We start from the raw sequence: 15214 nt of genomic DNA on the forward strand, positions 1-15214 counted from the left end.
TAATGTTAATTTAATAAGTAGTTCAGTTATTGTTACCACAGGATGAATGATGTAAAGATCAGATAATGTACTTGTCTCTTTAAGAAGCTGCTGCTCTGAAGTTCCCCAGGTGCAGCTACGTATTTAGATTACTCCTGTTTAATTGCTAAAGTTAAGTTGAATAAACTTGTATTTTCTTTGCATCGCTGTGGAAGGAAAACAAGTACCGGTAGCCTTCTAACTCCATCGCCCACATTTGTTTTTTTCAGTTGTTTTTCTGGAATGTCAAAGTCTTCCAGAGCGACAGAAAATTCTTAGACTCAAGCAGACTGTGTGTGTGTGTGTGTGGGTCTGCGTGTGTGGTAAATGTGTCCGTGTGTGCGTGTCGTGCGTGTCGTGCGTGCGTACACATTTGAATTCTAAGAAAGTTGCAAACATTGATCATGCAGAACACTACTTAACCCAAAAGCAGTGAAGTAGTCACGTTGTGTAAATGGTAAATAAAAAGAGAATACAATGATTTGCAAATCCTTTTCAACTTATATTTAATTGAATAGACTGCAAAGATAATATTTAATGTCACACTGAGAAACTTTTTTTTGCAATAAATCATCAACTTCGAATTTAATGGCAGCAACACATTGCAAAAAAGTTGTCACAGGGGCATTTTTACCACTGTGTTACATGGCCTTTCCTTTTAACAACACTCAGTAAACGTTTGGGAACTGAGGAGACACATTTTTGAAGTGAAATTATTTCCCATTCTTGCTTGATGTACAGCTTAAGTTGTTCAACAGTCTCCCTTCTGCTATTTTAGGCTTCATATTGCACCACACATTTTCAATGGGAGACCAGTCTGGACTACAGGCAGGCCAGTCTAGTACCCGCACTCTTTTACTACGAAGCCACGCTGTTGTAACACATGGCTGATTGTAGCAACCCAGAAGGGAATAAGCGGTAGAAAATGGATGGGCTTGGCATTGTCTTGCTGAAATAAGCAGGGGCGTCCATGAAAAAGACGTTTTGGATGGCAACATATGTTGCTCCAAAACCTGTATGTACCTTTCAACATTAATGGTGCCTTCACAGATGTGTAAGTTACCCATGCCTTGGGCACTAATACACCCCTATACCATCACAGATGCTGCCTTTTACACTTTGCGCCTAGAACAGTCTGGATGGTTCTCTTCCTCTTTGGTCCGGAGGACACGACGTCCACAGTCTCCAAAAACAATTTGAAATGTGGACTTGTCAGACCACAAAACACTTTTCCACTTTGCATCAGTCCATCTTAGATGAGCTCGGGCCCAGCGAAGCGTTTCTGGGTGTTGTTGATAAATGGTTTTCGCTTTGCATAGTAGTTTTAACTTGCTCTTACAGATGTAGCGACCAACTGTAGTTACTGACAGTGGTTTTCTGAAGTGTTCCTGATATCCTTTACACACTGATGTCGCTTTTTTATACAGTACCGCCTGAGGGATCTAAGGTCCATAATATCATCGCTTACATGCAGTGATTTCTCCAGATTCTCTGAACCTTTTGATGATATTGTGGACCGTAGATGGTGAAATCCCTAAATTCCTTGCAATAGCTGGTTGAAAAATGTTGTTCTTAAACAATTTGCTCAAGCATTTGTTGACAAAGTGGTGACCCTCGACCCGTCCTTGTTTGTGAATGACTGAGCATTTCATGGAAGCTGCTTTTATACCCAATCATGGCACCCACCTGTTCCCAATTAGCCTGTTCACCTGTGGGATGTTCCAAATAAGTGTTTGATGAGCATTCCTCAACTTTCTCAGTCTTTTTTGCCACTTGTGCCAGCTTTTTTGAAACATATATTTGCAAAAAATTGTTTTCCAGTGTGATCATTAAATATCTTGTCTTTGCAGTCTATTCAATTGAATATACGTTGAAAAGGATTTGCAAACCATTGTATTCTGTTTTTATTTACCATTTACACAACGTGACAACTTTACTGCTTTTGGGTTTTGTAGAAGGTGACATGAAGGCAGGCTGACCTGAAGCCGAACTTGTCAATGAAGGCAGCCAAGTGTCGAGGTTGACTGAAACACTGGTACATGTTGCGGTCGTCCATGGGGATCAGGTCCACGTCGCTGAAGACAAAACACTTGTAGTCGTCGTCCTTCAGCGCCTCCGTGTAGCCCACGTTCAACAGTTTGGCTCGATTAAAGAGCTCGTCTCCGTCCTGATGAGTACGTGTACACACACACACACACACACACACACACACACACACACACACACACACACACACACACACACACACACACACACACACACACTTCTATTTGTTACCTTCTTGAGACCTCCGAAAAATGCCTTCCTCTTTAGGACTACCCTTCCTAGATATATAAAGATTTGTATTTACCAACATTAATATATACATACTATGCAAATATAAAAAAGCTAAGCTTTTAGTTATCTATTTATTTTTTGTTTGTTTTGTTTGTAATTGTTTTTTAATCTTCATTATTTACTTCAAGTTATTACAATATGTCCATAAGGAGGGGGGTACTGTCACGGCCCGGGTGCATTCCAATGCACATTCATATTTGCGCTCCGCTGAGCGCACCTCCAAGCGCGGACCTGCGCACGCCACTCCTGCAATCAAGCAACAATCACATACCAGACGCTGAGGAGTCCCCTGTGCTTCTTAAGCCAGAGCAAACCTGCGTTCCAAGCCAGAACGTAGTTACCTGTTCCGTACAGTAAGCCGACTCGTTTCTAGCTCTATGCTCACTCTCTCCTCCGTGTTCATTCGTCCCTGGTGACAAGATGTGTGTCTCATCTCCCCGTATTCCCTCTGGTTCCCTGGTTGCCTTTTTGGATCTCGACCTCCCGCCTGGACAGGGACTTGACACCTCGCTCTTGCCCCTGAGCCCCTGCCTGTCCCTGGATCTCCGAGCTTGCCTTGCCCTCTTGGACTTCCGCACCTCGCTCAACACTCCTGGTAACAACTCAGTGTATCCCTACACATAGTCACACCATACACATATTTGGATTAAGTTTCACACGTCATAATATTGTAATATTAATAAATAGAGCTAAAAAGATGTCCATGCATCTGTGCCGTCTCATTTCCACCCCCAGTGACTCAAGCCCATCTCCCAGTGATTCTAGGCCCACCCCCAGTGACTTTGGCTCCACCCCCATGACTCTTGTTCCGCCCACCGCTCTGGAATTTTTTTCATGTTGGAATGAGAAGAGGACTGTTAAAACAATCTAGAGGGGAGGAAGAATCTACCTGCCTCCTGGCCTCCCGCCCTTTGTGACGGTTCCGCATTTGGCAGGATGCGCCTGGCATCATACTTAGGGAAGGGGGGTGCTGATGGCTGTTCTGGTGGGGTGGCACAGCTGCGGCCAGCAAAACGGCTACCTCCTGCTAGACCACCACCACCTAGTCTTCGGCAGACCAAGCCGCAACCTCCAGCCAGACCACCACCACCTGCTCTAAGACTGCTTCCCGTACCCGCTACAAGGCTGCTTCTCGCACCAGCACCTGCTCCGAGGCTGTTTCCCGCACCAGCACCTGCTCCGAGGCTGGTTCCCGCACCAGCACCTGCTCCGAGGCTGGTTCCCGCACCAGCACCTGCTCCGAGGCTGGTTCCCGCACCAGCACCTGCTCCGAGGCTGGTTCCCGCACCAGCACCCTCTCTGAAACTGGTTCCCGCACCAGCACCCTCTCTGAAACTGGTTCCCGCACCAGCACCCGCTCTAAGGCTCGTCCTCGTGCCAGCACCCGCTCTAAGGCTCGTCCCCGTGCCAGCACCCGCTCCAAGGCTGGTCCCCATGCCAGCACTACGGCTAGCTCCCATGCCAGCACCACGGCTAGCTCCCGTGCCAGCACCACGGCTAGCTCCTGTGCCAGCACCACGGCTAGCTCCTGCGACAGCACCTCGGCCAGCTCCTGCTTCAGCACCTCGGCCAGCTCCTTAGCCTGCTGCTTCGTCTCTGGCTCCGACGACATTGTCCTCCTCGTCTCCGGCGGGCCGTCCTACGGCGCCGCCCTAATCTCCAGCATCGTCGCCTACGCGACCTCCGCATGCAGCGCCCTCTTTAGCCAGTGCATGGACGCTTTTTGCGCCAACAGCAGCGACGCCCAGGACGGAGGTGTGGAACTACTAGGCTGCTGTGGTTCTGGCGCCACTCGCATCCGCCTTCCCGACTGCCAAGGAGGTGGTCGTTCCATGGTCGCCCGCCTCACCTGCTGCAGCGGCGTTCTACTCGCCGCCGCCTCCAGACGCATCCCCGGTGGATTTGGGGACACTTGGGCCGGCGACCCACCACCAGTTCCCCCCTACGCCCTCCTTTGACTCTTGATCTTCGTCTGTTTTTTGTTGTCTGATTTCATATGACATCTGGAAGCTGTCCATTAGGATGGGGGAACTGTCACGGCCCGGGCGCATTCCAATGCGCATTCATCTGTGCGCTCCGCTGAGCGCACCTCCAAGCGTGCATTTGCACGCGCCACTCCTGCAGTAGCTGCACCGGTGCACAACTGCAATCAATCAGCAATCAGGTGGTGGGATCAATACAAACCCATCATAGTGATCAATACTTTGGTTTATTCTTGTGTCAAATGAGTCGACTTTGACTTTGTTACATTGAGTTGTATCACAATGACTGCATTAATTCATGTCGTCATTTTGCAAAGACCTATTCCTTCGGCTGGTTGGAGACTTCCGTCACATGACTAGTTCTGGAGGACATCAATGGATCAAACATTGTTTGAAAAGGCAACGCGTGTGTTTCATCGCTAGCAGAAGAAGAAACACAGTGGATTTAAGAAGGGCAGACTTGGTAGGAACTAGGGTTGTCTCCTTGCCAATATTTTGGTACCCGTACTGAGATGTATTTCGATACTTTTTTATACTTTTGGATACTTTTCTAAAAAAAAGGGAACAAAAAAATATAATTTTTGTCTTATTTGAACAAATAATCTTAGGGTACATTAAACATGTGTTTATTATTGCAATTTAGTCCTTAAATAAAATAGTGACCATACTAGACAACTTGTCTTTTAGTAGTAAGTAAACAAACAAGACTATTAGTCTGCTGACGTATGCAGTAACATATTGTGTCATTTATCTACCTATTATTTTGTCTATATTATAAAGGACAAACTGTAGAAATGTATTATTAATCTACGTGTTCATTTATTGTTAATATCTGCTTATTTTCTGTTTTAACATGTTCTATCAACACTTCTGTTAAAATGTAATAATCACTTATTCTTCTCTTATTTGATACTTTACATTAGTTTTGGATGACACCACACATTTAGGTATCGATCCGACACCAAGTAGTTACAGGATCATACATTAGTCATAATTTAAGTTGTCATGTGTCCGGGGATGTATTTCCTGAGTTTCCATCCATCCATCCATATTCTACCGCTTGTCCTTTTCGGGGTCGCGGGGGGTGCTGGAGCCTATCTCAGCTGCGTTTGGGCGGAAGGCGGGGTACACCCTGGACAAATCGCCACCTCATATCACAGGGCCAACACAGACAGACAGACTATCTGTCTATCTCACACTATAGATCCAAGATTGATTGATTGATTGAAACTTTTATTAGTAGATTGCACAGTGAAGTACACATTCCGTACAATTGACCACTAAATGGTAACACCCGAATAAGTTTTTCAACTTGTTTAAGTCCACGTTATCAATTCATGGTACAAATATATACTATCATCATAATACAGTCATCACAAGATAATACTATCATCATAATACAGTCATCACAAGTTAATCATCAGAGTATGTACATTGAATTATTTACAATCCGAGGGGTGGGATGAGGAGGGTTTGGTTGATAACAGCATTTCAGTCATCAACAATTGCATCATCAGAGAAATGGGCATTGAAACAGTGTATGTCTGACTTGGTAGGATATGCACAGCGAGCAGAGAACCTAGCGAGTTCAGATAGCATAAGAACAAGTATATACATTAGAAATACATTTGATTATTTACATTTGGTTATTTACAATCCAGGGAGGTGGGATGTGGAAGGGGAGGGTGTGGCGCAGTGGGAGAGTGGCCGTGCGCAACCCGAGGGTCCCTGGTTCAATCCCCACCTAGTACCAACCTCGTTGTGTCCTGAGCAAGACACTTCACCCTTGCTCCTGATGGGTGCTGGTTAGCGCCTTGCATGGCAGCTCCCTCCATCAGTGTGTGAATGTGTGTGTGAATGGGTAAATGTGGAAGTAGTGTCAAAGCGCTTTGAGTACCTTGAAGGTAGAAAAGCGCTATACAAGTACAACCCATTTATCATTTATTTATCATTTAGTCAAGGGTTGAGGTTGCCTGGAGGTGTTGTTGTAGTGTTGTTTATGGCGGCGCTACGCCCGATTGCAGCCAGCCACTCACCCCAATTCAATTCATGGCGTTTCTTGTTCATCTATTTGTATTGTTGTACCAAAGTATCTTGCGATCCAACCGGATCATTTACAGGTATGATCGGAGAGCGCTTTTTGACATCCGTGCCTCAATGGAGGAAAACTTTTTGGTGTGAGCAGCAACAAACAAAGCCGAAAAAACTATCGCCAAACGACTTTGTTATTCCCTTCGAACCTTGAGAGTAACGTCAATTTTATAAACTTACGGACTCACCAGAAAGGCGGAGGTAGACGCCGAGGACATCGCGCGGGCAGAGCGGTGAAAAACAAACTTTCTCAAATGACGACCCATCTCTCGTCTCCCACCCAGCCCCGAGCTCAGTGTTTACCGGCAAGTGAAGTCACCGTGAAAGTCGGTCTGCTCAATGCCAGATTGGTGAAGAAGAAAACATCCGTCCTGTGTGAGTTTATTTCCAAACAACTGGAATTCTTCGCGATCACGGAATCATGGCAAATCCCCGGGGATTATTCCTCTCTCAATGAACTGTGCCCACCTGGCTGGAGTTACCATGGCAACCTGAGACACGGAAAGACTGGAGGGGGTGTGGCCTTCATGTACAAGGACAACTATCCAGTTTTGAAGCTCTACTGGTGAAAGTGGGCTTGTCTGACACCCTCCTGGTTCTGACTATCTACCGCCCAACGGACAGCAAGTTTTTCAAGGAGAGCAAGCATTTTACAACTCAATTCTCAGACCTCCTCAGTAAAATCATGCCCAGCCATGATAGAGTGCTGATCTTGGGAGATTTCAACATCCACAATGATAATCCCACACGGGGCTTTGAATGTGAATGTATGGACCTGATAAGACTATTTTGGTCTCACCCAACACGTTTCCGTCCAAACCCATAAAAAAGGTCACACCCTAGATCTTGTCCTCTCTGTCAATCTCCTTGTCAGCAATATGGAAACAATGCCAGCCCACACTGACTGTGACCATTTTGCTGGGTTTTTTTTAAACCTCTCTGTCTCCTCCCTCCACTAACACCCAATGTCCTGCACGCCTCTCACGGTTATCAACGCCCAGACACCTGCTAAGTTTTACTCTGCTTTTGCTGCCGCCCAAAACGCCAGAGCAGGTGAGATGCTGTCATCAGACCCAGAAAAGCTTACGTCCGTGTTCAACTCCACCTGCCTTTCTGTTCCGGACTCTATTGCCCATCTCAAGCTGAAAAAGCCCAAACCCAAGACCACGGCTTGGCTCAACGAGACCACCAGAGCAGAGAGGAGAGCATTGAGACAGGCGGATCAGAGTGGAAGAAAGACGGCCTGCAAGTCTCTCTTGAGATACTGAGGGACAGACAGAAGAGCTACCACAAGGTGGTTAAAGCTGAGAGAGACAAGTTATTTGTTATTGTCTCATTGCCAATGCTCCAAACCCCAGAATTCTATTCAGAACCATCAATTCTTGAAAAACCCCATGTCAAAAACCTTGGTCATATTCGACCCAGACCTTAAGTTTGACAAGCAAGTGAAATCTGGCGAAATCCTGTTTTTTCCAACTGCGCATAATAGCCAAGATCAAGTCTTTCCTCTCCCCTAGTGACCTACGGAGGGTCGTGTTGATGCTCATCTTCTCTAGACTGGACGTTTGCAATGCCCTCTATGCTGGGGTCACCGACAAGACCATCCATAGCATGCAGCTAGTACAAAATGCAGCTGCCAGGCACAAAAATGAGGGAACACATTTCTCCCATCCTCTCCTCCCTTTATTGGCTCCTAGTGAAGCGCATAGTGAAATTTAAGATCGTCACGTATGTCTTCAAACCGCTCAATGGTCTCGCCCCAGCTTACATCAAAGATCTCCTGGACCAACCTACCAGCTCCAGGCTTGGTCGTTGCCTTAGATCTGACAACCAGATGACCCTGAACGTCCCACGGTCAAAACTAGTGACAAAGGGAGACCGTGCTTTCTCAGTGATGGCACCTAGGCTATGGAATAAGCTCCCTCTGAATATCAAGCCCGCCACCACTCTGGACTCTTTTAGAGCACAGCTTAAAACTCACCTCTTTACTGCAGATGACTTTTGATTTATGTGTTCATTGTGAGTCTTAAATGTTTAGTTTAGATTCCTTTGTGTGTCTCAGTCTGTTTCTCTTTTTGGTTTCTCTACTCGGGCTGCGCCCTGGGCTGATGTAACAGTTGGTTGGGGGGCGCATAATAAATGAAAATAACATAACATAACAGACAACATTCACACCCACATTCACACACTAGGGCCAATTTAGTGTTGCCAATCAACCTATCCCCAAGGTGCATGTTTATGAATAAAATATGAATTTAAAAAAATAAGAAAAAAGATTTTGTGACGATTAAAAATATCGATGTAATCATAGTAGTATCGACTAGATACGCTCTTGTACTTGGTATCATTACAGTAGATGTCAGGTGTAGATCCACCCATGGCATTTGTTTACATTGTGACGCCGGTGAGCTATTGTATCTTCCTACGGTGTGTAGTGAAGCATGTTTAGCTATTCCTCGTCCTCCAGTGATAATGCTACATGTAAGAAACTTACTTTATTTGTCGCCATCCAGGCCAGAATTTGTGATTAAGAAGTAGCTAAAACACTGCTGACTGCGGCTGGATGTTAACCGCCAGCTAGCTAGCCATGTCTTAAAGCACCTCTTCCTAAGGGTGTTTCAGTGTTATAACTTCACGTTTATCTTTACTTTTTACACCAAAATGCGTCCATTCTCCCTTTTCTGTCTACACACTGTGTCTGCTTGAGAGTACTCCGTGTGTGTGCGCTGCCGCAATGTCACAACGTGACGACGCGCCGTCGTGCCTGTAAAAAAATGAAATATGGCAAACCGGTATTTTTCAAACAAGTATAGCACCGATTTCATTAGTACCGCGATACTATACTAGTACCGGTATACCGTACAACCCTAGTAGGAAGTGTAGCAATAAGGACCTTAAACCTTATTCACGACTGTCTCATGAAGACGTTGTTCATGACTGAACAAGTGGTCACAATTAACTCACTTTTCCAACCACTCTGTTTAAAAAAAAGTCATACAAAATGAATTGGAGCAATTAATTTTTCAATCAGTGATCATTCCAGAGCAAGACAGGACCTGATTGATGACGTAGACTCCATAGTCCAGCTGCTGGCGCTGCAGGATGGGGTGCAGATAGTAGAGCCAATACTTGAGGTGCTCGTCTCTCCTGCGAAACGGGATGATGATGGCGACCTTCTGTCGCGCCTCGCAGTCTTTGGGCTTGTAGCGTCCGCCCGGCTCCAGGTGCCCATTCTTCTCCTTGATGAGCTCCAGACTCACCGCCATGTTGAACTCCACCCGCAGAGGACCCACTGGCGACACAAGAGGGACGGATCAAGCTAGGCCGGGGGTCCCCAACCTTTTTGCACCACGGACCGGTTGAATGTGGAATTAACCCAAAAGCAGTGAAGTTGTCACGTTGTGTAAATGGTAAATAAAAACAGAATACAATGATTTGCAAATCCTTTTCAACTATATTCAATTGAATAGACTGCAAAGACAAGATATTTAATGTTCACACTGAGAAACTTCTTTTTTTCTTTGCAAATAATCATAAACTTTGAATTTTTTTGCAGCAACACATTGCAAAAAAGTTGTCACATGAGCATTTTTACCACTGTGTTACATGGCCTTTCTTTTAACAACACTCAGTAAAGGTTTGGGAACTGAGGACTCGTTTTTGAAGTGGAATTATTTCCCATTCTTGCTTGATGTACAGCTTAAGTTGTTCAACAGTCCGGGGTTTCTGTTGTGGTATTTTAGGCTTCATAATGCGCCACACATTTTCAATGGGAGACAGGTCTGGACTACAGGCAGGCCAGTCTAGTACCTGCACTCTTACTATGAAGCCACGTTGTTGTAACACATGGCTTGGCATTGTCTTGTTGAAAATAAGCAGGGGTGTCCATGATAACGTTGCTTGGATGGCAACATATGTTGCTCCAAAACCTGTATGTACCTTTCAGCATTAATGGTGCCTTCATAGATGTGTAAGTTACCTATGCCTTGAGCACTAATACACCCCCATACCATCACAGATGCTGGCTTTTACACTTTGCTCATAAAACAGTCTGGATGGTTCTTTTCCTCTTTGGTCCACAGTTTCCAAAAACAATTTGAAATGTGGACTCATCAGACCACAGAACACGTTTCCACTTTGCATCAGTCTATCTTAGATGAGCTCAGGCCCAGCGAAGCGTTTCTGGGTGTTGTTGATAAATAGCTTTGGCTTTGCAATAGTAGAGTTTTAACTTGCACTTACAGATGTAGCAACCAACTGTAGTTACTGACAGTGGTTTTCTGAAGTGTTCCTGAGCCCATGTGGGGATATCCTTTACACACTGATGTCGCTTTTTGATGCAGTACCACCTGAAAGATCGAAGGTCCGTAATATCATCGCTTACATGCAGTGATTTCTACAGATTCTCTGAATCTTTTGATGATATCACGGACCGTAGATGGTGAAATCCCTAAATTCCTTACAATAGCTCATTTAGAAATGTTGTTCTTAAACTGTTCCACAATTTGCTCACGCATTTGTTGACAAAGTGGTGACCCTCACCCCATCCTTGTTTGTGAATGACTGAGCATTTCATGAAAGCTGCTTTTATACCCAATCATGGCACCCACCTGTTCCCAATTAGCCTGTTCACCTGTGGGATGTTCCAAATAAGTGTTTGATGAGCATTCCTCAACTTTCTCAGTCTTTTTTGCCACTTGTGCCATCTTTTTTGAAACATGTTGCAGGCATCAAATTCCAAATGAGCTAATATTTGCAAAAAATAAAGTTTTACAGTTTGAACATTAAATATCTTGTCTTTGCAGTCTATTCAATTGAATATAAGTTGAAAAGGATTTGCAAATCATTGTATTCTCTTTTTATTTACCATTTACACAATGTGCCAACTTCACTGCTTTCGGGTTGTGTACTTTCCACTCGTGGCAGATAAATACATCCAAAATAAGTGCATGAAAGATACAACTCACTATAACACTGAATTAGTGGAAGCTCTGGCGTGTTTCTTTGCAATGAGATGCTGATGGAAACACATTCATATTTGATATGTTGTTTAATGTGCAGTGTATCATGTCACTACGTTAGAACAAATATGCAATGATTATGTCTCATTTTTATTATTATATGACATGTTGGTCCCAGGCAAGCAAAATGACACTGAGGCAATTGGAAAGCTTTCACAAAAAGTCGCTCAAAATCCTTGACCGAAAACCACAACCAACATCATCACTGTTTAGTTGGCGGCATGGCGTAGTGGGTAGAGCAACCCTGCCAGAAACTTGAGGGTTGCAGGTTCGCTCCCCGCCTCTTACCATCCAAAAAAAAATCGCTGCCGTTGTGTCCTTGGGCGGGACACTTCACCCTTTGCCCCCGGTGCCACTCACACCGGTGAATTGAATGATAGGTGGTGGTCGGAGGGGCCGTTGGCGCAAAATTGCAGCCACGCTTCCGTCAGTCTACCCCAGGGCAGCTGTGGCTATAAAAGTAGCTTACCACCACCAGGTGTGAATGATTGATGGGTTCTACATGTAAAGCGACTTTGGGTACTTAGAAAAGCGCTATATAAATCCCAGTTATTATTATTATTATTATTAGTTCTTCAAAAATGCAGACTGTTCAATTTTGCTAACATTCAAAGATTAGCATCAATACCAATGGCCCATCCATCCATCCATTGTCTACCGTTTGTCCCTTTTGGGGCCGTGGGGGGTGCTGGAGCCTATCTCAGCTGCAATGGCCCATTGAATGCTAAATGACACTGCGCCAGCGCCACTTAAGCACTTTGTCCAGTTTACCATATTTTCCGGACCGGACTATAAGGCGCACTGCCGATGAGCGGGTCTAGTCAGGCGCATTAAAGAGGTCATATTATTATTATTATTATCATTTTCTAAATGTAAAATACTTCCTTGTGGTCTACATAACATGTAATGGTGGTTCTTTGGTCAAAATGTTGCATAGATAATGTTTTACAGATCTTCAAGTCCCTTTCTGCGGGACGAATTTGCCGTTTTATGGGCGGTCTTATTTACATGCCTCCACTTCGACAGCATCTTCTCCCCGTCATCTTTGTTATAGCGGTGTAGCATGCAAGGACGGTAGTGGAAGAAGTGTCAAAAGGCTTGAGAAAATTTGGCATGCCACCCTAAATTCTCAGCAACTTCTATAGAAGTATGGTTGAGAGTGTTCTTACCAGCTCAATCACGGTCTGGTATGGAAACTTCACTGCTAAGGACAGGAAGGCACTCCAGCGAGTGATTAAAACTGCTCAGTACATATCAGGAGCAGCCTTCCCCTCACTACAGGACATGAACTCTACCATGGCCACCAGGAGAGCACACATCATCATAAAGGACAGTACACACCCCCAGTACAGTCTCTTCAGCCTCCTACCATCAGGCAGACGATACAGGAGCCTGAAATCCAGGACTACGAGACTGACAAAACAGTTTCTACCCACAGGCCATCAGGCTTGTGAATGCTAACTTGTGAATGCTAGCTCCCCCCTCCCCCGTTTTATTTTTGTCTTTTTGAACAAAAGACAGCTACCATGACCACCCCCGAACTGTGAACCATCACTGTAGACACTTTTCACCTTTGATCACTAAAGACACTAACTGCTGCTGTGACCAAATGTCACCTCCATAGTTATACTGTTGACTGTCAATCAGAATGTGCAATAATGTTATGTTACTTACTGTGCCTTGTATATACATTTTTATTTTAATTTTTTATTTTTAGCTAAGTACCGTGTGACTTGTTGAAGGGTGGACTAGCAAAGTAAGATTTGCATTGTACGGCAAACTGTCTGTTTAACTGTGCATATGACAATAAACAATCTTCAATCTTCAATCTTCAATCTTGAAAAGATGGAGCTAACTATTTTAATGACATTCAGACTTTACTTCAATCAATAACTGTATAATGCATATGTTCCTTTTTGACTGTACTTGAATGTATAATAGACTATTTATATTATTCACATGTGAATAATGCTGTATAATAGACTGTATTTATATTATTCATATGTGAATAATGCTGTATAATAGACTGTATTTATATTATTCACATGTGAATAATGCTGTATAATAGACTGTATTTATATTATTCACATGTGAATAATGCTGTATAATAGACTGTATTTATATTATTCACATGTGAATAATGCTGTATAATAGACTATTATTCACATGTAAAAAATAGCTAAGTGTTTATTGTTTATTGCCGCATAACAAGAAGGTAGAGAAATAGAAGCTTATTGACTATGGTGTTGGCACAGACTATAATGGCGGACCTGCGCACATTTTCAGGACTTATGCAGATCCCAAAAACAGGTCAGCAGGTACCACAAGGTAAGAAAGGTTGCTTTTGCATAATATTGCAAAACAAAACACCAGATAATGTGTCTTACCTTATACACACACCATAATAATACTCCTATGTTGAAGCACAGTACAATCCATCAAGCGGTGCGGCTTCATAGCTTACCAAAGTCCTACTAAAACATTTTGATCGATTTTTGAGCGGCATTTGTAATGTTCTATATTTTCAATGGAACTTATAAAATGTTGGTGTTGTTTACTTGAGTCATATTGCAGTCTACACGTATCTCTTATGTGTGACTGCCACCTACTGGTCATACTTATCATTTCACCATGTGCCAAATAAAATTGCTTTGAGGTCAGTGAGCACAACCAGAATTATTCCGTACATTGGGTGCACCAATTTTAACACACACACACCTTACATCTTACAACAAAATGTTCTCATCCAAAAATATAATACACTTTAAGATTACATGTGAGGTCGTTCCATTCCTTTATCGCTTTTCGTATTAAAGCGATAAAGGAATGGAATGACCTCACAACACACTTGAAACGCCGAACAGATTATTCTTCATTCACAGTTGAACTAAAAAAGTGGCTTTGGAGTCATCAAAGCTGCTGACACGGTCACTGAGGTGGGCACCATGTTTGACATGTCATCTTAAAGTATATTATATTTATGGATGAGAACATTTTGTTGTAAAATGTAAGGTGTGTGTGTTAAAATCATGGTTGTTTTTATAAATGATGACAGATGTGAACAAGAGCATGTATTGTCTCTGTGTTATGATGTAAAGGAGGGGTGTTTGTAATGTACAAGTATGTGTCAATGAATGACTTTTCTTAATTTGATTACATGCTGTAGTATAATTTTTTTGTTAGAATTTTATTGCATCTTTTTGTATATCTTTGATTTAGGTAGCCAGCGATTGCAGATGGAAATTAGCTGTAATCTGGTGCAGAAGATATCTGTCTTTGATCTTAATGTCTCTGTGCATTGTCCCTTCAAATAAGACTAAACTAAAACTAAAATGTAACAACTTCCTATCAGGAGTTGTTTTGTACATCTATAAACCAGCCTATTGGTGAGTCTAGTAGGACAGGCCAAAGTTAAGTCAGAGAAAATGCGGTAGTTTATCAATTATTTAATGTTTCTCTGCGGCCCAGTAGAAAATGCGTCACGGACCGGTATCTGTCCCCGAATGATTGATTGGGCACCACTGTTATAGACGATGTAGCTTTTATTTTCATCCTCATGTCGTGATAATACATTCTGGTGACACATTTTATCTGTGTCCCGCAACTAACGTGTGAGCTGGCAACTAACGTGTGAGCTGGCAACTAACGTGCGTCCACTGTGCAAAGCTGTGTCTAAGTCACACATCCATGATGCGTAGTCACCTGATGGGCACATGAGTCCCAGAGAAACATAAAAGTCCAAACCAGAAAGGTGAGGTCCCAACT

At 43.6% G+C, this 15214-nt stretch overlaps 1 protein-coding gene across 2 annotated transcripts in view; it reads right to left on the bottom strand.

The window, feature by feature from the left end:
- LOC133622220 (beta-1,4-galactosyltransferase 1-like) overlaps positions 1–15214 on the bottom strand; it is a 30198-nt gene that overhangs the window by 13386 nt on the left and 1598 nt on the right. For both annotated transcript variants that reach the window (XM_061984710.2, XM_061984709.2), the window contains exons 2-3: positions 9485–9720; positions 1998–2185 (exon numbers count right to left, since the gene is read on the bottom strand). In XM_061984710.2, coding sequence (XP_061840694.1) covers positions 1998–2185; positions 9485–9720 — 424 coding nt within the window. The remainder of the gene's footprint in view (positions 1–1997; positions 2186–9484; positions 9721–15214) is intronic.

This window comes from Nerophis lumbriciformis, linkage group LG23 (genome assembly GCF_033978685.3).
Source record: "Nerophis lumbriciformis linkage group LG23, RoL_Nlum_v2.1, whole genome shotgun sequence".
In the NCBI taxonomy this organism is placed as follows: Eukaryota; Metazoa; Chordata; class Actinopteri; order Syngnathiformes; family Syngnathidae; genus Nerophis; species Nerophis lumbriciformis.